Source organism: Boleophthalmus pectinirostris, unplaced genomic scaffold, assembly GCF_026225935.1.
Source record: "Boleophthalmus pectinirostris isolate CB_2022bp ecotype Guang Dong unplaced genomic scaffold, ASM2622593v1 HiC_scaffold_15, whole genome shotgun sequence".
NCBI lineage: Eukaryota > Metazoa > Chordata > Actinopteri > Gobiiformes > Gobiidae > Boleophthalmus > Boleophthalmus pectinirostris.
Window position 1 is genome coordinate 30,862,210 of NW_026571070.1, and position 23,810 is coordinate 30,886,019.

The 23,810-nt window shown below is 38.2% G+C and overlaps 1 protein-coding gene and 1 pseudogene across 5 annotated transcripts in view; one reads left to right on the forward strand and one right to left on the reverse strand.

Moving 5' to 3' along the window:
* nrp1a (neuropilin 1a) overlaps positions 1-23,810 on the forward strand; it is a 218,962-nt gene that overhangs the window by 155,364 nt on the left and 39,788 nt on the right. For all 5 annotated transcript variants that reach the window (XM_020930709.2, XM_055150807.1, XM_055150804.1 and 2 more), the window contains exons 8-9: positions 7,304-7,459; positions 14,807-14,951. In XM_020930709.2, the coding sequence (XP_020786368.1) occupies positions 7,304-7,459; positions 14,807-14,951 (301 nt within the window). The remainder of the gene's footprint in view (positions 1-7,303; positions 7,460-14,806; positions 14,952-23,810) is intronic.
* Positions 17,033-17,150, reverse strand: LOC129408195 (5S ribosomal RNA; annotated as a pseudogene).

Consider the following 23,810-nt stretch of genomic DNA (forward strand, 5'->3'; position numbering starts at 1 on the left):
ATGAATTCACAATGTCAAAACGTCTGAGCGTCACCGAGCTGGGTCCTCAAGGCCAGCGGCAGAGTGTAAGCAGGCTGTGGCTGACGAGAGCGCAGTGATTGATGGAGTCTTTCAAAATATTAGGAATTAAATACAAAGATGAGATATGAATTGACATAACAACAAGAAGGTTCTGGGTTCGATTTCCAGATCACATATATTTAAGTTAGGGTGACCAGATTTTTTAAAAACAAAAACTGGTCACAGTTTAGGGTGGTTGATAATAATAATATTGTGAAAAGAGTGTGTAATTAAAGGGACAGTTTGGAATTTTGGACATAGGACCTCATTTCCTAGTGAGGCAGAGTGTTGGAGACGTGTGGAGACACTTTTTTAAATATTCGATCCAGTCCTTCTATTTGCAGAGGTTGCTGGTGCTAGGCTAGTGCATGTCAATGACCATAGTTAGGCTGCCAATAAAAACAGTTTTAAGCACTCCACAAAACACCCGAAGCAAATCTATTATTACACCAGACTGTCGATGTGAATGTTTGTTAAGATAGAATAATGTTTGAAATAAAACTCACTTTGCATCGCATGAGTCGTCGTATGTTGAGAGACTATTTTCTCATATATCGGTCCGCCGCTGCCAAGCTTTCTATCAGGAAGTACAACTCGCTGCTGCTGCTCAGACATAAATCCTTCAAATGTAAGGTTGGTTTTACTTCTAAAATGTTTCTATCGACACAGACGTTCACATGGACAGTCTGGTGTAATAATTGTTTTGCTTCAGGTGTTTTGTGGAGTGGGTAAGACTGTTTTTAGTGGCAGGCTAACTATGGCCATAGACATGCATTAGCCTAGCACCAGCGACCTCTGCAAATACAAGGACTGGATGGAATCTTTAAAAAAGTGTCTTCACACCTCTCCAACACTCTGGCTCACTAGGAAATGAAAAATTCCAAAATTCCAAACTGTCCATTAAGGAAAATTGTTATACACTCTGCCTATGTGAGACAGTATAGTCACATTTTCTTTGTGTTTTTGTCATTTTTAAGCAGCTTTTCTGTGTTGTCTTTACTGTCAAAACTGACAAAAACAGGAACACCTGAGACATTTCTTGTATAAAACTGGGACAAACCAATAGTTTTGGATAAATCTGCTGGGACAAGGGACACGGGACTCAAAACTGGGACTGTCCTGGGTAAATAGAGACGTCTGGCCTAGTTCTTTATGTTAGAATAGGTTTAGCAACAGTTGTATTAAGAGTAGTTGTGTGTCAAGATTATTTGTATTGTACATCACTGAAGATACATTATGTAACTTTTCTGGTAGACTATCCACTACCTGCTTGTTTTCAGATATAGTTGCATTGTATTAAAGTCTTAAAATATCTTGTATTTATTCAATTATAGCAGTTTTTGTTGGTCAAAAATACTGAAAAAACTGCATTCTTACTGTGAGTGGGGTAAACCTATTGTCTCCTTGGAGATACATAGTGCACCTTTAAATTAGTAGCAGTAAAAGTAGTAATAATTATAGCAGAAGCAGTACTAGTGGTTGTGGTTAGAGCAGTACTGCAGTATATTTTCATCAGTCTAAAACATGCACGGTTACCTAATCCTCCAAAGATCCTGGCTCAGATGTGAATATATTAAAGTGTCATCTTTACATAGCGCTGCTTCTCTTGGACATTCATACACTGGAGACAGACTGTGCCTTGCCCAAGGACACAACGACATTGACACTGGACTGGTGCCAGACTGCATGCATAATTACAGACAGTATGTATCAGTGCCCTCCAGCAAAACAGACAGAGAAAGCAGAGGATGTAGCTCTCTACGGAGTATTGGTAGTTGTACTAGTCATAACCTATTGTATTGTAGTATCCACACTCTAATTTTAGTACTTCATTTTCTGTTACAGTATTTTTACTTCTACCAGTAGTTTAGTAGTGTTGTCTTGCAGTATTCACATTTAATTGTTAGTACTTAATTTTCTGTTGCAGGTGTAGCAGCAGTCTAGTAGTATTGTACTGCAGTATTCATACTGTTTTGGTACTTCATTTTTTGGTACTGTGTTTTTACTTCTACTAGTAGTTCAGAGTAGCATTGTATTGCAATATCCACACTTTATTTTATTTTCTGTATTTTTACTTTTATCAATAGTTTAGTAGTTTAGTTTGTTTTTAATAGTGGTATCGGATTTAGTATTGGAGTATCGAGTCTTTTCCTTAGTATCGAAAATAGAGTTTTAGTATTCTAACAACACTAGTAGTATTGTATTGCAGTATTCACTCTAATTATAGTACTTTTTTTTTTTCTGGCACTGTATTTTTACTTGTACCAATAGTATTTTTATTGTCACTGTGATATCGATATCGGTATTGAGTATCAGGTCTATCCCTTAGTATCGAAATCGAGAACTAGTACTACAATACTTCTAGTACACTAGTAGTATTGGAGTAGTAGTAGTAGTATACGTTCTTTACAGTATTTGTACTTTGAGACAGATTTGAAGTACTTTTTACTTCACCCTCTGCCCTCTCAGCTTCTCGTCTGTTTCTCTCCTTTCTTTCGGTGGAAGTAGATTTGCGAAGCAGGAATGGCCGCTGTGGCACGCTCCGGCTCCTGGCTCAGCTCATTTAATATTGAGCACCGGAGGACGGTCATACACATAACAGACTCATTCTTGTAACGCACAATGAAAACTATTTAAACTGGGTATAAGATGTAAGTTAATCTGTTTTAAAAAGGTAATTTCTTTGCCACAGGATTGCGTGGTTGGGCAGACGGCAGTAGGTCACTCGCAGATGTTTTAGCGATTAAGAAATGAAATAACCGTACTTGGGATCAAATTGGACATTGTAAATCTTTAATATGGGCATATATGTACGGAACATGGGACCGTGGTTTGTAGACATGCCATAGGCAATATACTGATGTTAAATGGATGGAGCGGGTACGACGTTGAACTTGAGTTACTGTCGTCCAAAATGTCTGGAGATGTTGATGTATTGACCAAACGAGTGGTTTTAGGTTTAAATCTGGTGTAGTCATGAATTATTCCAGATTTGGGTCCTTTTTCAGTCCTGTTTCCAACCTGGTTTAAGAATAAAAAACTTTATTTGGTCTTCAATGGGCAAAGTGAGACGTGAAAACAGCCTGATTCATCAACCGGTTTCACTTCGTAGAAACTGACCTCGCAGTATTAGAATTCGTTTGCTCGACGGTAGGCGAGTACTGTTTTCATTTAACCAATCGCTGCTATTTGGCTGTGACGTATGTAACGTGCCGTTAACGGGACTAGCATTGTATATTAAACTTTTCCCAAATTCCGTAGGAAGAAGGGCAATATCAAGTTTTTCCCCTTGATAAAATTCACCAAATATTCTGGTTGTTCCGGCTTGAAATCCTCGATCTCGGGAATCGTTGCCAAAACAGAATATATGGCTCTTCGCTGATTGGCTGATGCCCGAACTCGCACTTCCGGGGTTTTTGGGAAGAGTCTATTGTATTCCGATTCCTGACCTAGTCGCTAGAGAGAAATTAAATTGAGCAGAGGCACAAGGTGGCGCCAGCCTAGCTAATCCAAACCAATGATATCAGCTGAATTTTTAGCATGTTCCTGTTGCTTATTGTACCTCTTTACCCATTTTGTATTGTCTAAAGAACATGAAAATCAGAATTAGTTTGTTTTTAAGGTCCTATATTACGCAAATTTACGGATTACGGACTCTTCTGAGCTTTTCAACCATGTTCAAATGTTGTTTAATTCATCTTTTATTATTAGTCTGTTTACATCTGCAAAGCTCAAAACGCTCTGTTCCACCTTGTGATGTCATATTGTGGTAGTTTTCAAGTTAACAGCTACCTTTTACCTTTTGTTAACTATTTGTTAAACTACGGCTTCATGACATAAGGTGGAACAGAGCATTTTGAGCTTTGAAAATGTAGACAGACTAATAATAAAAGATTAATTAAACACGTGGGAATTAGACAAAACAACTCCAGGTAGCTTTTTTTGTTTGTTTGTTTTTGGTAATTTAACAGCATTGTAACATGGCTGACAAGAATTAATTTTGTGTAATATAGGATCTTAAAAGGTGCACAGTGTAACTTGTGGAGGAGTGTCCGTCACCTGCTTGTTTCTGTGGATATGTAATTTCTCTACTTGTAATGTCCCACAGTATGACATTAAGCAGCTCTATCTTACATTTTTTTCAATTACAGGTGGTTTTACAGCTCAAAAATCCCTAGAAAAACATGTATTCTCCACAGATCTGACCTGTAACTTGTTCTGGTTTGGTATCCATGAAAATAGAAAGGTTTAATTCCATACTGTGAAACATTCCAGACAAAGGAATCACATCTTAATGGAGAAAAGAATTTGATGGACTCCAAGAGAAGTTACACAATGCACTTTTAAGTTAAGACTTCCATACATACATAAATATTTTTGTTGAAACTTTTTCTTAACTCGAATTACTTTAAAAACAGTCTTTTTTCTTCTTTCTTTCTTTCTCACACATTGTCCTCTTCCCGTAGTCTTATTAATCTCACAGGCTGCGATTCTAGACTTTGACTTAGTGATTCTTCCCATCCCTTAGCTCTGCACGCTAACATCAAACGACCTGTCTCCCATGATCCTTTGCTCTTCTTCCTCCTCTTCTTCCTCTTTTTTCCCCCTCTCGCCGTCCACACGCGCCTCCATTACTCCTCATTACCGTCAGCGCGCGCCTGTCAAAACTACCGTTAGCACGTTAGCCACGGTTAGCGCTTGTTAAAACCCAGCACAGAACGAACACGGCGCTTCTTTTGGCTCCGGGGTTATGGATGAAGAGACAGTGGGTTGAGGTTAAGTAGCCCGCACTCGGGTCACTACGGGTCAGGGTACAGTCATTTGTTATGTGCTGCTGCTTCCATAGTGTATTTTGTACATTTAGCTGAATCATCCTTTTTATGGACTAGCAGTGCGGCTAATATTTCCAGTAAAAGTGAGTCGGTTAAAAGCTAGCGCTGCAATATCATAAACTTTCTTGGTTCGTTACAAACGTCAGACATGTATTTACAACCGAACCCCAAATACAGTGATAGAGAAGTGGTTTATACAGTACTCCTCCATCAAATACTAGTGGTAGTAGTAATAATAGTTGAAGTAGTAGTAGTTGTTGTTTATTTATTTATTTATTTGAGACAGGGACACTGCACAATTTTTGCATTAGCCTTAACAGGAGAGATGCATTGTACATCAGTTTGTATTATCAGTGCTAATTTCTAATCTGTTGTAGTGGTGGTTTATTAATATTTGGCTAGTAGCTGTATATATATTCCATTATCAAATAGGCTAGTGGCAGTAGTAGTAGTAGTAATAGTAGTAGTAGTAGTGGTAGGAGTAGTAGTAGTCTTATAGTAATAGTAGACATTCCATCATCAAGTAGGCTTGTGGTTGTAGTTGTAGTACTAGTGGTTGTTTTTGTAGTAGTGGTTTAAATAGCCTATTACTAGTTGCCTAGTAGTAGGAGTAGTAGAAGTAGTAGTCATCAAATACTAGTGGTAGTAGTCTTAGTAGTAATTGTTGTTGTTGTAGTGGTGGTTTATTAGTATTTGCCTTGGAGTCGTAGATATTCCATCATCAAATAGGCTAGTGGTAGTAATAGTAGTAGTAGTACTAGTTGTGGTGGTGGTTTAGATATTTGTACCTGCCTAGTGGCAGGAGTAGAAAGAGCCTATTAGTAGTTCTTCACCAAGTATGCTTGTGGTAGTAGTCGTAGTAGTAGTAGTAGTAGTAGTAGTAGTAGTAGTAGTTTGCTGTTGTAGTGGTGATTTATTAGTATTTACCTAGTAGTTGCAATTGCTAGTTGCAGCAGCAGCAGCAGTAGTAGCAGTAGTAGTAGTAGTAGTAGTAGTAGTAGTAGTAGTAGTAGTAGTAGTAGTAGTAGTAGTAGTAGTAGTAGTAGTAGTAGTAGTAGTAGTGGAAGTGGCAGTGGTTTAGATATTAGTTGCCTAGTAGTAGGAGTAGTGGTAGTAATAGCCTAATAATAATAGTAGTAGTAGTAGTAGTAGTAGTAGCAACAACCATATTTGAGTAAATCAAGCTAATTTTTAATTTAAAATGTCTTGGCTTAGTTTTGGCTTTTCATATTTTTACCCAGCTAGCTGTTAAATTTTTATGAAATATTCACTCAAAAGTTGGTAGTTAGATCCTGACTACATCAACTGAACCACATACCTTTGCTATGTCACTGGGCAATACACTTCACCTCTCATTCCCATCTCACCAAATTTCGCTTTCATCTCACCAACAATTGAACTCTGGAACTGTACGTTTTCCTTATGCAAACAGCCGAGGGGGTCTATCTTTTCCCAGTAGCGGATTAGCATGTTTTTCTCCAGCTTTGACATGAACCAGCCTCTCTCCCTGACAACCCCGCACAGATCACCTCGACTTGCCCTGGCTTCTGCGCTACAACAACATCCCTCCACCGTGTCCGCGATCTGTAATTACTTTATAAAGCCTTGCATATCTTAAAAGCCCCCATGTATTTTTTATATTCTACCCCATCTCTCTTTCCCCTCGGCCGATTCCGATAATGCAATTTATATTCACTTTTATCCAATAAGCTCTTGTCTCCCATCTCAGGAAATTAAGTTGTCATCCAGTGTCTCTTTCATTAATGCTGGTATCATTTCATTGCTGTTTATTGAATTCCAGGTAGCGACTGATGAGGATATGGGCCCGGCAGAATCTAATATAACATGTATTTTTAACTCTCCATCTTGTCAGTGCATTATTAACAAAGGCTATGTACTGAAAGATTCATGCATTTGGCGGTGGTTCCGTTTGTAAGAGGTTATACTATGCAAAATTGACTTTAATGAGCTTTCAAACATGGTAGTTCTTTGCGCGTTTGAAATTATACCTATAAAGTACTTTTTTTCTGTCAGCAGTTGGAGCTTGGAAGTGCTCCGGTGGGTTTTGAAGTCCTTATACCTGCGCTGAGCTTGTTTGGATCATTTCAGGGTTTAAATTTGCTTCTGTGAAAACGTTGATCTGTTAGCATCCTGTTGGTATCTGGCCATGTTATGTTTTAGCTGTTCCAAAATGCTTTTACGTGCCTGTATTGCAAAGACAGAGCGTTTAAAAAGGTGATCCAACTGTCCAAAGGAAAAGTGACAGAAAAATCGCTTCACAAGAAACACATTTCTGAATTTATGCTTTGTTGTACTTTTGAAAATCTGAAATGTTTATCTTGAATTGTGAAAAGAAGATTGTTTAAAAAAGCCAGGCAAAAAAATTAAGTACATTTTACTTTCTTTTTCAGGTGGATCTTGGGTTTCTTCGGTTCGTCTCGGCCATCGGAACACAGGGCGCCATTTCTCAAGAGACCAGTAAGATCTACTTTGTGAAGTCCTACAAGGTGGACGTCAGCTCCAACGGAGAAGACTGGATCACGCTGAAGGAGGGCTCCAAACAGAAGGTACGACATGTTTGGAAGCTGAGTCGAGCAATGTTTCTGGGGTTGATTTGCTTGCAAGTAAACTCCGTTATAAAGACGGTTTGAATTAACATTTTATGCTTTTAAGATGGCATGCAGATAGCTGTAAACAATTAGCATTTAGCACGATCAGAAGTTTTACTTATGATCTACTGCACATTGCGTCAGGTTTGTGAAGTTGCAAGATTACTCAAAAACATGTGGATGACATAAAACTAAGGTGACCAGATGTCCCTATTTACCTTGGACAGTCCCAGTTTAACAAATTTATCCAAAACCAGTGATTAGTTATACAAGAAATGTCCCAGATGTCCCTATTTTTGACCAATTTGATCAGTCCCAATAGTAAAGAGTGCATCAGTCAGTTTCACTTCGTAGAAACTGTCTAACCTCGCAGTATTAGAATTCATTTGCTCAGTGGTAGACGGGTCGTGACGTATGTAATGCACTGCTAACGGAGCTAACTGGTATATTAAACTTTTCCCAAATCTCGTAGGAAGAAGGACAATAACGTCTTTCCCCTTGATAAAATTTACCAAACATTCTCTTTGTTCCAGCTTTATATCATCGATCTTGGGAATGTATGGCTTTTCGGTGATTGGCTGACGCCCTAACTCGCGCTATCAAGGTTTTTGCGAACCATCTAGTGTATTCCGATTCCTGACGTAGTCGCTGGAGAGAAATTAAATTGAGTGGAGGCACTGGGTGGCGTCAGCCTGGCTAGTAAAGAGAGGTATATACTGTCATTTGTTTAGGTAAAATACAGAATACATTTGTTTATGAATTCTAGCAAGACAGCAGACAAAAAATATTTAAACAGCCCATATTAGGCTATTTTCTGATCCATGTTTTAATGTAGTTTCCTCATCACAAACCTGGAGTTGTATTTTGTTTCATTCACATATATTTAACACTTAAACACTGCAGATTGAGACTGAATTCTTCTTTCAAACTAAAAACAAAACAAAACACTCTGTTTTTAAATTCCAGAAACCTTCACTAGAATAATTTGGATGATTTCAGCTCTGGAATTTCTAGGGATGTAACGGTACATGTGTTTGTGCTGAACAGAAAGTACAGAAAAGCGGCTTAAAAATGACCAAAACACAAAGAAAATGTGACTATACTGACTCACAATTGTGCCGAGTGCATAACAATTTTGCCTAATTACACACACATTTCACAATTTTATTATTACCAACCAACCCAAACCAGATTTTTATTTTGAAAATCTGGTCACCCTACATGAAACCACTCCAAACGCATTCCAAAAAGTAAGAGTAATACCCCCTCTTTAAGTACAAGCCAATATAACTAACTTCAGAAGTAAATTTTTCATAAGAATTAAAGAACACCTTATCTACAAACCATGGCCTAGATACAAAATTGTGTCTTCATAGTCGGTCAACTGAAAAAAATAATAATTTGACTTTTTATACAGCACTACAAATTATCACAACCTCAAACTTATAATTCACTGTAATCTATTTTTATGTTTTCTATGGCCAAACAATTAGCGCTATCAAACTCAATTAGGAAAATCTGTTTTTACCACCGCGACTGTATTTAAAATGTCTGCCAGCTAACCAAAAATAACTCTTCTCGTCTTTGATTCTTCGCCAGATGATCTCACCAAAACCATCTTGGCACATGTTTACACTTTACACAGCCCATCTCTGCTGTCTCCTTTGATATACATTGCGGTAAACGTTGCCTTCAAGGACCACGCACGGTATAGGGAAAACCCAGCTTTACCGCACGGGCCCCTGCTTGCCAACGCGCGATTATACACTTAGCGCGCTATGCTAATCTCGCCGCAGTAGCGTGTGTTGGATCTTATAGCGAACACAAGCCTGAAGTTGGTAGCCATGGGGCAGGTTTAGCGCTGGAATGTTAGCGTATGTTTTACGTCAAGCTCAAGACCGTATAGGAAGCAAGCATGACAAAAGACTTGACAAATAGGCGTTTAAAGAAGGCGAGGATACACGAGCGGGGCTGTCATGTTTGAGCAGCTGGGAGGAAGGAGGGGAAAGTATGGTCCAGAAGAATTGATTGGCAAAAGGCGTCAAACAAAAGTGAGTTGGTTCATCCGGAGGTAAACAAGCTAAAGTTCAAGGGTCGGAAACTGTTTTGGAGAAGTGTAAATATCACAAGGGAGAGTTAAGAGCTAACACTTCTTTGGGTGCTTGAAATCCTTTAAAAAATGTGTTGTTTTTGTTCAAGAGCCCATTATGACACGATTTTCTAATCTCGGTTATAATGTTGATGAAAATGACAATTTGCACCGATACATGTGTTTTGTTTAACATACAAAACCTGCATATTTAGGCTGAATTCTTCTCTCAAACTAAAAAAACACTCTGTTCCGTCATGTGGTAATACAGAAAGTGCTCCATTTTGTTTTTAAACTCCATACACCTTCACTACCTCAGAATCACTTCGATGATTTCAACTCTGGAATTGCCAATTTCCACTGAAATAAAAGTAAAAATGTAGCTGTTAACTTGAAAACTATTTACTCACTACTTACTTAATGACATCACAAGGTGGAACAAAGCATTTGAGTTTAGAAGATGTAAACTGACTAATAATAATACATACATACAAACTACTTAAAAGTGAATGAGTACTACTTTCACAGCATATTTTTCCAGAATTTATTTATTTATGATTTCTAGCAAGACAGCAGACAAAAAATATTTAAAGGGCCCATATTAGGCTATTTTTTGATCTCTGTTCTAATGTTGTTTCCTTATCAGAAACAGACCTGGAGTTGTGTTTTGTTTCATTCACACATTTAACACAGAAAACTACATTTTTAGGGTAAATTCTTCTCTCAAACAGAAAATACTCTGTTCCACCTTGTGATGTCATGTGGTAATACAGACAGTGCTCCAGTGTGTTTTTAAACTCCACACACCTTCACTAGAATCATTTGGATGATTTCAGCCCTGGAATTGCCAATCTCTACTGAACCAAAAGGTAAAAGGTAGACACTAACTTGAAAACTACCAATTCATGACATCACAAACTTTGAAGATGTAGACAGACTAATAATAAAGGGTTACTTAAACGTGTGAATGAAACAAAACACAACTCCAGGTCTGTTTTTGAGGAGGTTATCACATTCTAACATGACTTAAAGCTTCACAAGATTCCATTTTGTGTTATATAGGCCATTTAAAGATCATGGTTACAGTGAAAAAGAATCAAAAAAGTTGTTTGGCTGATAATAAATTGCAAAAAATACAGTTATAATAAAACCGATGTCACAAGCATCTAATCCAGCTAGAAAAAGTTGAAACATTGTTCAAAAGAAATTCCAGTTTGGAAGCTGAATAGTGTGGACACAGTTGTCTAGTATAAAGCACTGTTGGCAAAGTGGGTTAAGTGTAGGGTGACCAGATTTTCAAAATTCAAAATGGGGACACACCCGGGTTGGGATGTTTGGTATAAATAAAATTGTGAAAAGAGAATTCTCACAATTCTGCATTTTTACACATTTTGCATTCTTACGTCAATCATAATCTGAAGAACTTCTGACGCTGCTTTATGATCATTCGCATATGCGGTTTTCTGCATTTTGGATAAACAAATTACAATTAATGCTCCTCTTTACTGTTGGTGGGGATCAGATTAGTCAAAAATTGTGATAGTCCTGTTTTAGTCCTGGTTTAGACCTGATGTAGTCCTGGTTTAGTCTTAGTTTAGTCCTGGTTTAGATCAAATTGGTCAAAAATAGGGACACCTGGGACATTTCTTGTATAAAACTGGGACAAATCACTGGTTTTGTATAAATCTGCTGGAACAGGGGACACAGGGCTCAGAACTAGGACTGTCCCGGGTAAATAAGGTCATCCTAGTTAAATGTTCACTTACTAACCATGGGGTAGCTGGTTTAAAATTCACTTTCAGTTGAATAGCCTATAGAACAGAACACAGGTTAGTAAAGTAACTTCCCTAAACTCTGTCATTTTTATGTATTTTTTTCTTACATTATTGCGCACCTGATGTAAAAAAAAATAAACTGGAATCAAGATAAAATGAACCTTTCTTTAAATTAATTGGAATATCCTGCATAACCATATCTCCATTTTGATTTAGTCTAATACACGTCGCTCTATTGAATTTCCTGAAAAAGCCATTGAAACCAAAAAGAAAACACGTTCTTGTACTTCGCCGGAGGAAACCGTGTACCAGCCCGGCTCCTGTCTGCTCTCTGCTGTTGCTCCACGCGCCCCGGGGCTGACTTCTTTTATGTCCCCTCCAAACAACACTCTCCCTTGGGTAAAACGCTAGCTTTAAGGCTTCCACTGAGCACTGTACATGTGTTTTTTTTTCCTCCTTTCTAAAGTGCTTTTGTACAGAGGGACACCATTTGCGACATGCTGAGACTGCAGTTTAGCGGCGTTAGCTTAGCGTGGGAAGAAAAGGGGCACTTTGCTTTGGCGGCTGAAAGGTCTCGATAGCGTTTAGGGACCTGGTGACACGAGGGAACACTGGTACTATTGGCTAATGGCAAGGTGCTGCTTTTTTACACTGTTTTTTTTTGTTTATGGGCCACTGTGGTTATTGGTGACAAAAGTAAATAAGCCTAAAAGTTCAGATTTCAGATCAGTGTCGAATGTGGCTTCAATACGATCGGACAAAATTAACAAATTGTAGTCAGAATTCATTACAGTTACAACAGTTAATCTAATATGACAATGGGTACTCTAAATGTATCAACAATTTTAATTTTAAATCATGTATTTTATTTTCGATATTTAAATGAATGCTATTTTAACATCCCTTTTTTCCCCCAGAATTTATTTTAAAAAATTATTTTAAAAAAAATTAAAGAGCCCATATTAGGCTATTTTCTGATCCGTGTTATAATCACAATAATCACAATCGCAGCAATTTTATTTTTTTAATTTTTTTCAATATGCCTTTTAAGTGTCCCGTATTACGCAAAATTTACTCCTGTGAGCTTTAAGCCGTGCTAGAGTGTTGTTACCTCATCACAAACAAACCTGGAGTTGTGTTTTGTTTCATTCACATATGTCTAACACATAAATCCAGCATATTTTGGCTGAATTCTTCTCTCAAACTTAAAAAAAAACACCTTGTGATGTCATATGGTAATACAGGAAGTGCTCCACTGTGTTTTTAAATTCCAGAAAGCTTCACTAGAATAATTTGGATGATTTCAGCTCTGGAAATCCTAGGGGTGTAACAGCATATGTATTTGTGCCAAAATTGTTTCGGTACCTGACGTTTGGTTCGGCGTGCAACTGTGCACGAGTGAGTTTGCGCAATTTGTGTGTGTTTAGATTCCCCCACTACATGTGCAGCTACACGGAAGACTCGGCTTTTTAATATTCACGAGGGAACTTAACCGTTATTGGGGTGGCAGTGTTTCCCGCAGCGCTTTATAGTTAGGATGACAACAATTGCTCCCCGACTTGACTATGTCCCTCCGAACCACGTGAATCCTCGCGCCGTCGCGCCCCTTTCCTCACTTTCGTCAGCATGGAAGAGATTTTTGTGGACCGTTACACCCCAAGGAATTTCCATTTTCTACTGAACTACATGTAAAAACTTAGCTGTTAACTTGAAAACTATTTACTCTTAATGACATAACAAGGTGGAATAAAGCATTTTGAGTTTGGGAGATGTAAATAGTCTAAAAATGCAGGATTACTCAAACATGTGTATAAAACAAAACACAACTCAAAGTATGTTTTTGATGAGGTAACAATATTCTAACAGGACTTAAAGCTCACAGGAGTCAATTTTGCGTAATACAGAACCCTTAAAATGCACACTGGAAAAAAAAAAAGCTGCATTGCTATTTAGCCTCTACTTACCCTGCATTTGACTTTTAGACTTGTTGACTAACGCTAAAGTCAAGTTCTGTCACATCATCATCATCATCACACGTCCAGGCGGTGCTACTTAGTGCGCGAGGTCAGGGGGTCGCGAGGTGACCGCTGGGATCGTATTACGCACAATGGGCAGTGATGGAGGGGTAGGTGGGGGTCTGGGGGTATTTGTGTGTATGTGGAGCTGAGGGGGGCGGGTGGGCATATGTCTATAGTAAAGTGTCATGTGTAACCTTTAAGCATAACACAGAGGGAGGAGAGGTAAAGGGCATCCGGTCAAGCTTATACTGACAGTGTAGTTTATAGAGTCAGTCCGTCAGACCAGCGGATTTACTCGTGACAGCAGATTCCCTGTGGTTTTCTCATTATCGGTAACTAATAATGATGATTTTACATAATTACTTAGAAAACACTGCCCAATCTATTACCATTTATTTACATAGATTAATATACATACACGGGACAATATTAATGAATACAGACGGGGGGCAGATAAAATTTGTTGTTAAAATGCTTGAAAATATTGAAAATAATTGAATTGAAAATACTAGGTTCAGCATTTGTGAGTTTAGTTTTGGATATTTTATGGCAAAGTACAGTGTTATCAGTACTGAAATATATATTTTTTTTTACTTTTTTTAATTTTATTTTTAAATTTTTATTATTATTATTTTACCTGGGTGCAATAGCGGAAGGAGGATTTTTAATAATTGTGTCTTATTATGTTAAGAAAGTATTTACTGACTTGACATGATATGGGAAATTTGTCTGGGAAGAAAATTTATTTTATTTTTAATTTTATTTTGATTTTTTAAATATTTATTTAATTAATTTTTGTTCATGTATTTTTTTTATTTATTTAGTTTATTTTATGTATTTATTTTTTGTTTATTTATTTATGTATTTATTTATTTATTTATTATTATTATTGTTATTATTTTCAAATGCACTGGTCTTGCTTGTTGTATAAACCTAATTCATTTTAATAATTTTATAGAATTTTGTGAAGATAATTCAGTCAGTTTAGCTCAACTGATATTGAAAATTTGTTATACTTGCGGAAGAAAGAAAAATGTACATTATTTGTTTACTTATAACGTATAACACTGACAACATTGACATTTTTAATTAGTTATGCATAGAAACATTTCAAAATGTTAAATGCATTGGTCTAGTTTAGCATCATAGGCCTAAGCTTAGCGCAGCGTGTTTAAATAAAGACGAGGAACTGCTGAGGCCATTTTGGGACTGTCGTGGAAATTATTTATCCTCTGCAGATAAACAGTCTCGGATTTTTCCTTTTTTCCCCCACTCCAACTCAGCAGCATCTTAATCTCACTCTCTCACAAATAAACGCGTTGCTTTTTCTCCCTGTTCCTCTGTCACCGATTTCACAACCAACCAAGGTCTTAACCGCAAAACCGTCAATAAATCAACTTTTATTTATTATTTTTGTGTACAGGTTTTCCAAGGCAACACCAACCCCACTGACGTTGCCAAGACGATGCTGCCCAGACCCACGCTGACACGCTACCTTCGCATCCGGCCCGTTACCTGGGAAACTGGCATCGCGCTGCGCTTCGAGTTGTACGGATGTAAGATATCAGGTAAGTCTCTGCGAAAACCCAGATCCCCACTGATCCATAGGCAATCACTCAGCTCCACTCCCACTCGGAAAAAATACTGCGTCAAACTAGTTCTGACTGGTAATGTACTTTGAAATACTTGCTTAAGACTGTTCAGTTCAATGTAAAGACAAGACTAGCCATAAGAATATGACCACTTCCTGCTTTTGGTTTCTATGGTGAAATATAATATACTAATAAACAGATAGATACGTTTAAGGAAAAGAAATGGAAAATCAGAATAAATAAGTCGTTGACAGGATAAACCTCGGCGCTTAGATCCTGACAGTTGGAGATTGGAGGAGAGAATTATGGATTTGCAAGAAGAAATATTGGGTCTGTCTTCATGGATTTCAGTCTTTGGTTCATAGGCGCCATTTTGAGTACTTTCAAGCATTCTAATGGTGTAATATTTAATCCTGAATTGCAAGTTGCGATGGAAATGATGCTTAGTTTCTGCTGCTGTGAGAAAGATTTCGCTTAAGCGTATGGAGGGAAGCAAGACAGTTGGAGGACAAGGGCGACAAGAGTACCTAGAGAGAACCTACCAAGACCAGAACATTTTCAGGGTTCCCACACTTTTCACTGACAAAATTTCAAACCTTTTCCATGACTTTTTCCAGTTTATGGCACCCTACATGTGTAGAATTGAGTATACATTTAGGGCTAAATATTAGTGTAACGATATCCAAGTCTCATGATACGATATTGTCACAGTTTGAACCTCACCGTACGATATTTATTGCGATATCGTGGGAAAGCTCACGATATGGTGGGGAGGCTCACGATTAGGGATGTATCAATATCCAAATCTCACTGTACGATATTTATTGCAATATTTTGTGGAGGCTAACAATACTGTGAATATGCTCCGTTTTCCTCTTAAAATGCCTTGACAAGACTTAATCCAAAGAACTAAGACTTAAAAGTGTTAGAACTGTTATTTCTTCTTGTAGTCTGCACTGAAATGGAGCAAAGGATCATGGCCTTTGTAGTTCCTTCTGTCTTTTTTTTAACTGTTGTTGTACCATAATTCTTCATTTAAGCAAAGAGACTTGTAATTTGATATATTGTGATGGTCCACAATATTATTACGAGAACTTTGACAATATGACATCACAATATTTCGGGTATTGTTACATCCCTACTAAATATGAAACGATAACTCTTTCCACTCACCTTATGGTTTGGGATTGTAGTTTTTTAACAATCAAAATCCTGTCAGTGCATTTACTGTCGTCTCTTTTAAACAAAAGGTGCAGACGTTCAGAAATAATCATAATAGACTAATGAGAGCTTAACAGAACACTGTAGTTGTGTGAAACAGATACTAAAATTCCATGACTTTCATACAAACTTTTCCAGGATTTCCATGACTGTGGGAACCCTGAGAAATAGCCTAGAATATGCCAAGAATAAGAAATTTTGCTGTGAGGCTACTACTAATGGGAGAAGATCTCGTGTCACAAGATCTTGTGAGATAAAACTGCCATAAGCTCGAGCACACATGAGAAAGATCTTGTGAGATTTTCTCCCATGTGTTTACATTTCGATTGGACAAAAAAAAAAAGGGTCACGTGTTGGCGGGTTACATTTCTTACAGTTCCAAAAAGCAGTAGTACTAGAAAGGAAGCAAAAATATGAAATCAAAAAAATTGGAAACTGAATTGTGAAATTTATATATTAGGAATGATGTTACAATCTCGTCTTGTCTCGTTCTCGTGGACCTCATGTCTCATCCCATCCCTAGAGGTGACCATATCCTTGTTCATTCATTTGTCTTTTAAGTAAGTAAGTCTTTATTTATATAGCGCTTTTCACAGACATATGTCATAAAGTCGCTTTACAGAGCATTTATAGATTCATTATTGTTTTTCTCCACACCCTGTGATGGTAAGATGCTATTGTAGCCACAGCTGCCCTGGGACAGACTGACGGAAAAGCGGCTGCCATGCCAATCGGCGCCATCAGTCCCTCTGACCACCGCCATCACTCACATACTAGGAAATGTGGTTGAAGTGTCTTGCCTAAGGACACAACGACAGTTTTTTGCGACTGGCGCCCTACTGTGACACCTGATTTTCCCACTGGTCTCCCATCCAATTACTAACCAGGCCCGGCCTTGTTTAGCTTCTGACATCTGACGGGATCAGGCTTTGACAAGCTGGTATGGCCACAAAAGCACATAAACCTGCCTAAAGAACTAGTTTACCTAATATACCCTGCTAAAAATAATAAAACATTTGTTCCAAAAATGTCTTAATCTTAAAAATCCAAATGCTCTGTTCCACCTTGTGATGTCATGGTACATTTTACCTTTTGTTCCGTAAAGATAGGCAAATTCCAGTGCTGAAATGATAAAAAATGAATTCAGTGAAGGTTTACAAAGATTAAAAACAGAAGAACTCAACATGGCTGCCTAAATACATAGGATTTGTGTGTGCATGTGTGACATATGTGAATGAAACAAAGCACAACCCCAGATATGATTAGGAAACAACATTATAACATAAATCCAAAAATAGCTTAATATAGAGCCTTTTCCCTGCAAAACTCCTACACTGATACTTTGAGAACACAACCTTCATCTATCCACACACCAGAATCCATTCGCTACAATATTTTTCCTCACTCTCCCCTCAACACATGACGATAATTCTCCACGCTTTCCTGTTTTCCCCGTCGCACAAACACCTCCTGTTCGGTGAGTGTGAGAAGGCATCTTTTTATGACACACTCTGAGACGGTATAATGCAACTGCCTCGCACGAATTAGCTATTTATGTTTGGACGTAGCCAGCTAGCTCATTTATTATGAATGGTGCGGGCAGCTGGGAGGCAGACAGCGCCCGTGTGTTGCGGAGATGGGTGGGCTTTGCTTTTAGCTGGGCGTCTGTTTTGATTTTGACTCGTCTCGTCTCGGGCCTTTTTGCAGAGTGGCCGCGGGTTTGTGAGGGGGCGCCTTGAATGTTGATTAGTGATCTATTGAAATTTTGTTTGAAAAATTGATGTTGCTCTGCGTTTTTTAAAGGATTTGGTCAGGGATGTTTTGCTGGTCTAAATAATGAGTCAGTACAGAGTATTGGTCTTTGAGGTCTTGCAAATCACTGTCCTGGTGAACATTCGGTTTAGTGTCTGCCGCCCTCTGCTGGTAAAAGTAGGAACCGAAACATGTTTAAAAATATAAAGCAGCACGACTAATTCAGAGGTTCAGTATGAATCTTTCTGATTCCAAAGAAATAAGAACATTAACAGAGTAGTGAATAGAAAGTTGAAAGGTTTCATACTGTGGCTTTAGGCAACATGAAGACTTACAGATGAATGCATTTTAGAATTGAAGAGATAAAGTGATGAGAGCAAAATTGTAGTGCAGGTGTATGGATTATAAAAAGAAAAAAAAAACATTAATCACTAGTCAAACTGAGTTGTCTTTGCTCAGAGGAAAAATTTAATTACTGAAGTATTGATGAATGAAACAAAATTTAAAAATTCAAGTGTTTTTTTGTGGCGCAAATGATAACAAAGTTGAAACCATTAATTATTTTCTTAGGGCCTGTTTACACGAGAACGCTTGTGGGTAAAAATGACAAAATATTTGATCGGAAATGCCTTTTGTTTAGATGGTGACGGCATTTTTGGGACTTAAAAATCTGAGGCGGATCAGAGAGAGACATTTTAGGTTTAAACCAACTCAATTTCAGCTGCATTTAGAGATTTGTGTGAGGCTCGTTCTGCTTTCTGATTGGATAGTCATCTTGAGAACCAAAACACCAAATTACGAAATAAACAATTTGATCATCATGTCTAGTGTTTTTGTAATTAAGAATGAATCTGTTTTCTTGGAACACTCTTAGGCCATGTTTATGACATTTTAAATCAAAATCTTACATACAGTTCTTTTATTTCTGGAACTTTTGGACTTGCTTGTTGTCCCGTTAGCTTTTTTTTTTTTTTTCGAGTTGTGTTCATGTAACCAGTGAAGTCAACTGTTGAGCTGCGTACCTCTAGTGTACCAGCGTGCGTGTGATCCCTGCCATGTGTGCTGCTGTCTGCACTCGGCCCGCAGTCTGTGCAGCACATGTCCTCTTCATGTAAGGAGCGCTGCATTGTGGGTGCAGCAGACGTACAGATGGGGCTGCGTTCGGGCTCGGCACCAGACCGCCGCGGCACACAGCGTAAACACATCACAGGAGGGTGGCACCGCAGGCCCTCGCCGGTGACGTCAGCACCCCTGGGTCTTCAACAGACGCAAGCCAGGCTCACGGTTCAGGGCGCAGTAAACCCGGTGACTCCCTGGGCTGTTGTCATTTTAAGTATTATTCGTGTTAGTACTAAAGGGCAAGCAATGTTTAGATTAGAGATAGACTGATATATAGGTTTGTCGATGTAATTTACACTTTTTTGCATATTGGATATTCCCAAATAGAGTTTAAAGGTCCAATATTACACAAAATTTTCTATTGTGAGCTTTAAGTCATGCTAGAATGTTGTTATCTCCTCAAAAACAAACCCCAACTTGTGTTTTGTTTTATTTACATGTTTGAATAACCCTGCATTATCACTGTGTCTACATCTCCAAAGCTCAAAATGCTCTGTTCCACCTTGCGATGTCATGTACACTACCAGTTAAAAGTTTTAGAACACCACGCTTTTTCCAGTTTTTTACTCTTTACTGTCTACTGTTGACCAAAACATATTCTAAACTTTGAATTGATGAAAATGGCAGATATAACAGCTGAACACCCTCGTGATTCATTCTTTTTACAGTAGAATAGAGTCAAATATTGTTCAGAAAGTTCTTCCCAAGTCTGTTGCAGAAGTTTCCATAAATGTGTGGCACTTGTAGGTTGCTTCACTCTTCTGTCCATCTCAAACCAGCTCGATGGGGTTTAAGTCTGGACACTGTGCTGCCGGACACTCCATGTTTTCAAGTTTACCATATTGTTCTTTTTTCCTGAGGTAGTTTTCGCAGAACTTGGACTTGTGTTTTGTTCTTTTATCTTTTTTTAACCTCTGGCTGTTCAGTTCTTACCTTTGTACCATTTCAAGGTCTTCACTGGACTTGCACAACTTGAATCGCAATAAATAACTGAAAAAATTAGGGTGTTCTAAAACTTTTGACCGCTAGTGTATGTGTTGTTTTCAAGTTAACCTCTACTAGTTTTCACCTTTTTTTCAGTAGAGCTCGCCAATCCCAAATGATTATTCTGAAGATGAATGGAGTTTAAAAACACAGTGGAGCACTTCCTATCATTACCACATGACATTACAAGGTAGAAGTGTTTTCAGTTTGAGAGAAGAACTCCTAAAAATGCAGGGTTTGTGAATGAAACAAAACACAACTCCAGGTCTGTTTGTGATGAGGAAACTACATTATAACGTAAAATGAGTCCTTAAATTTCAACATTTTAGTACGACAATAGAAACTTAATGCGATTACACTCTTCCATTAAGGTTTCGTAGTAAAACAGGATTGTGATTGTCTAATAATATTTCATTATTATGCTTTAATTATGCAGAGAGGTAAAATCATGGACAATATTTATGTTAGTAGTCATTTCAAATCATACAGTATATCTTTGGGTAAAATTGTCCAAATCTGCCGTATTTCAGTTTAAAATTATTACCAGAGCGTATCGGCTATCAGCTATGAAAAAAGCCCATATTTGTAATTAGAATGAATGATTTGTGAGCATTTTGTATACAGAAAAACAGAGTATAATACCAGCTTTGTGTGGCGAGGTCAGCGGTTGTATTCCCCCGTACGAAGCTTTTCACCGTAGTCATGTCCTGTGTAATAACCTGCCCGAGAAGCCCTTGTGTGGAGCCATGAAAGATTATAGGCTACTGTAAATCTCATTATCCGCCCGGGAGCAGAGTGGTTAATAAAGATACTTCACTGCAACAAAGTCCTTTGTTTGCGAGTTTGGGTCCTGGGTACTTTGTACGGTTGGTCGCCATGGTTTTCGATACAGCTAGGTGCTCTTGATCAGGAGTTTGGTTCACGATTTGGAGAAGGGTTTCTGAGTAGTGTTGAAAGACAGATTACAACTGAAAACTCTGTTTATACTTCACTCTGTATCTTTATTGTTTTTAGTTTGGTTTACACTGGTTTACTCCACAGATTGAAAGCTAGAAGTTGTTTTTTTCACGGAGGGCAAAGATATCCAAGAGTTAAACTTTCTGAAGTACGTCCGCTGTATGATTCCATGGAAATAGAAAGTTTAAAACATACTTCAGAACCTTCTCCATAGAAACAGAGGTGGTAGGGTAGCCAAAAATGTTACTAAAGTAAGAATATGGCAAAAGGAGAAATTCATTTGCCAACTGGACAAAAGTTTATTTTGGTCGAATACATTTTGCAGCTCATCCAAGCTGCTTCTTCAGTTCAGAACTTTTGTCCAGTTGACAAATTGAATTTCTCCTTTTGCCATGGATTCTACCTGGACGACTGAGGGTATTGTGTATCGAATCTATTCAGTAATATTGAAATCAAGTTTGAAGTTTGAGTATCATCCCAGCTAATGTTGTTCCAATACTGTATCAATACTCCCTTAAATGATTATGTAGATTAAATTCTAGTTTTAGCATCGATTAGTATCTATTTTTGACAACATACTTTTGACAACCCTAACTGCACTATTAGCTATTTTATGTGGTATGGATTATTTGGGAAGGGCATCTGATGTATTGTGGAAGTGCAGAAACATATGCAAAGGCAGTGTGGAAAATGGAAAAGGTTTTTGCTGTCATCTTAAAGGGTACATTGATTTCTTTCACACTTTTCTTTCACACCTCATGTATAGACTTGGTTCGGTCTTGTTTTTAGTCCTGCTTTAGTTCTGGTCTAATCCTGCTTTAGTTCTGGTCTAGTCCTGATTTAGTTCCAAGTTTCGTCTCAGTTTGGTGTCAGTTTTGAGGTGGTGGTTGTGGTCATACGAGGATCATAACATGAATTCCGAACTTATTCATATTGAGTAATTTTGATTTGATTGAATTTAAAGGTATTTTGTACTGTCTCTATTATTTCTATCTGTTAAATAAGTCCACTGATTGTTGTCTAGATCTTTTCATTGTCTGGGAATCAGGAAGGGCTCGATTAGCATGCTAGTTGTTTTGAGCATTAGCGTGATGGCAATTTCCGCTCTGGCCTCTGAGAGTTGTGATAAGCGCAGATAAAGAATTAGGACGCTCTGAATTCATAAGACCAACGAGAGAAAACTTGCTGTATGAGAATAAGGAAGGGCTCGGTTAGCATGCTAGTTGTTTTGAAGCACCAGCGTAACCGCAAAACTCTGCTCTGGCCTCTGAAACTTGTGAAAAGCTCTCATAAATACTTAGGATGAAGACAAGCGAGGTTGTTTGTGAATCAGGAAGGGCTTGATTAGCACGCTAGTTGTTTTTTAGCATTAACATGACAGAAAAACTCCACTCCGGTCTCCGAGAGAATGTGAAAAGCACCGATAAATTAGGACACTCTGAATTCATAAAGCGAGTGAAGGAAAACTTACTGTCTGAGAATCAAGAAGGACTTGGTTAGCATGCTAGTTGTTTTGAAGCATCAGAGTAACCTCAAAACTCTGCTCTGGCCTCTGAGACTTGTGAAAAGCTCTCATAACTAATTAGGATGCTCCGAATTCATAAGGTGGATGAGAGAAAACTTGCTGTCTGAGAATCAGGAAGGGCTCGGTTAGCATGCTAGTTGTTTTGAAGCATTAGCATGATAGTAAAACTCCGCTCCGTCCTCAGAAAGTTTTGAAAAGTGCTCAGAAACTCATCTTGGTGATAATTAGAACACTTGATATGCGCAGGGTAAGTGAGGAATAATGAATTAGCATGCTAGTTGTTTTTAAGCATCACTGAAAGTTGTGATAGCGCTTATAAACTCATTGTGGTGAATAACTAAGATGCTCAAAATGCATAAGATGAGTTAGGAATAACTTTGGACCACTGCAAACATTTTTAAGTCTGTAAACTTTCAGATTTGATTTATTTTTAACATTTAACACTATTCTGTAATCACCAAATGGAACAGAACCAACCCTGAATATCCCATGTCTTTTAACATAAACTGTACAGTAAACATGTTCCATTTGGTGCTTTCCCCCCATTTCGGAAATTACAGAAGATATAGATAGAAGACACGGCTCGCTCAAACACATGTGGATCTTTTAATCGCCTTCAGCTGCTGTAACCTTACCAAGATGGCTGCCGCACTCCACCACACCCATTGGAACCAGCCTGCATGGTAACCGCGGCGTGTGTGTGTGTGTGTGCGTAGCTTTTGGCCGCTCCAGATTGAGTTTTTGGGTGTAGCGTCGAAGATATTTTTACCCCGTGGCATATTTACCAACACGCAGGCAGGGGGGCTTTTATTAATGACAGAGCGTCGATACGGGCAAGGGCACGCGACACAGGTGGGGCGACCGAGATAGATGGAGGAGAACATCAGGCAGCATCTGGAGCTTCCATCTTCTGCCGTGATGTCTGAGTTATGGAGCTACAGACGCTGGGAGAAGATTGAAGAAGGTTTGAAAGGGCTGCCTTGTCCTTGAACTTGTTTTCTTGCAAGTTTTGAGATGATTGTTGATGATACGTGACAAGTGCTGTTCAGGTACTTTGTTTAAGCCACAGGATGTAACTTTTTAGTCACTAGACAAAAGTAAAAGTGTGTTGTTTTTCGATTTGGTTGTATTTGTTGCGCTGAAAAACATGCAAAGTGGTAATAGTGAGCACAAACCAGACTTTTATTTGACCTGGAGGAGGAAAAACCAGAAGATGTGTTACATTTACTCAGTCATTTTTACTTGAGTAACTTTTTAAAGAAATTGCACTTTTCATA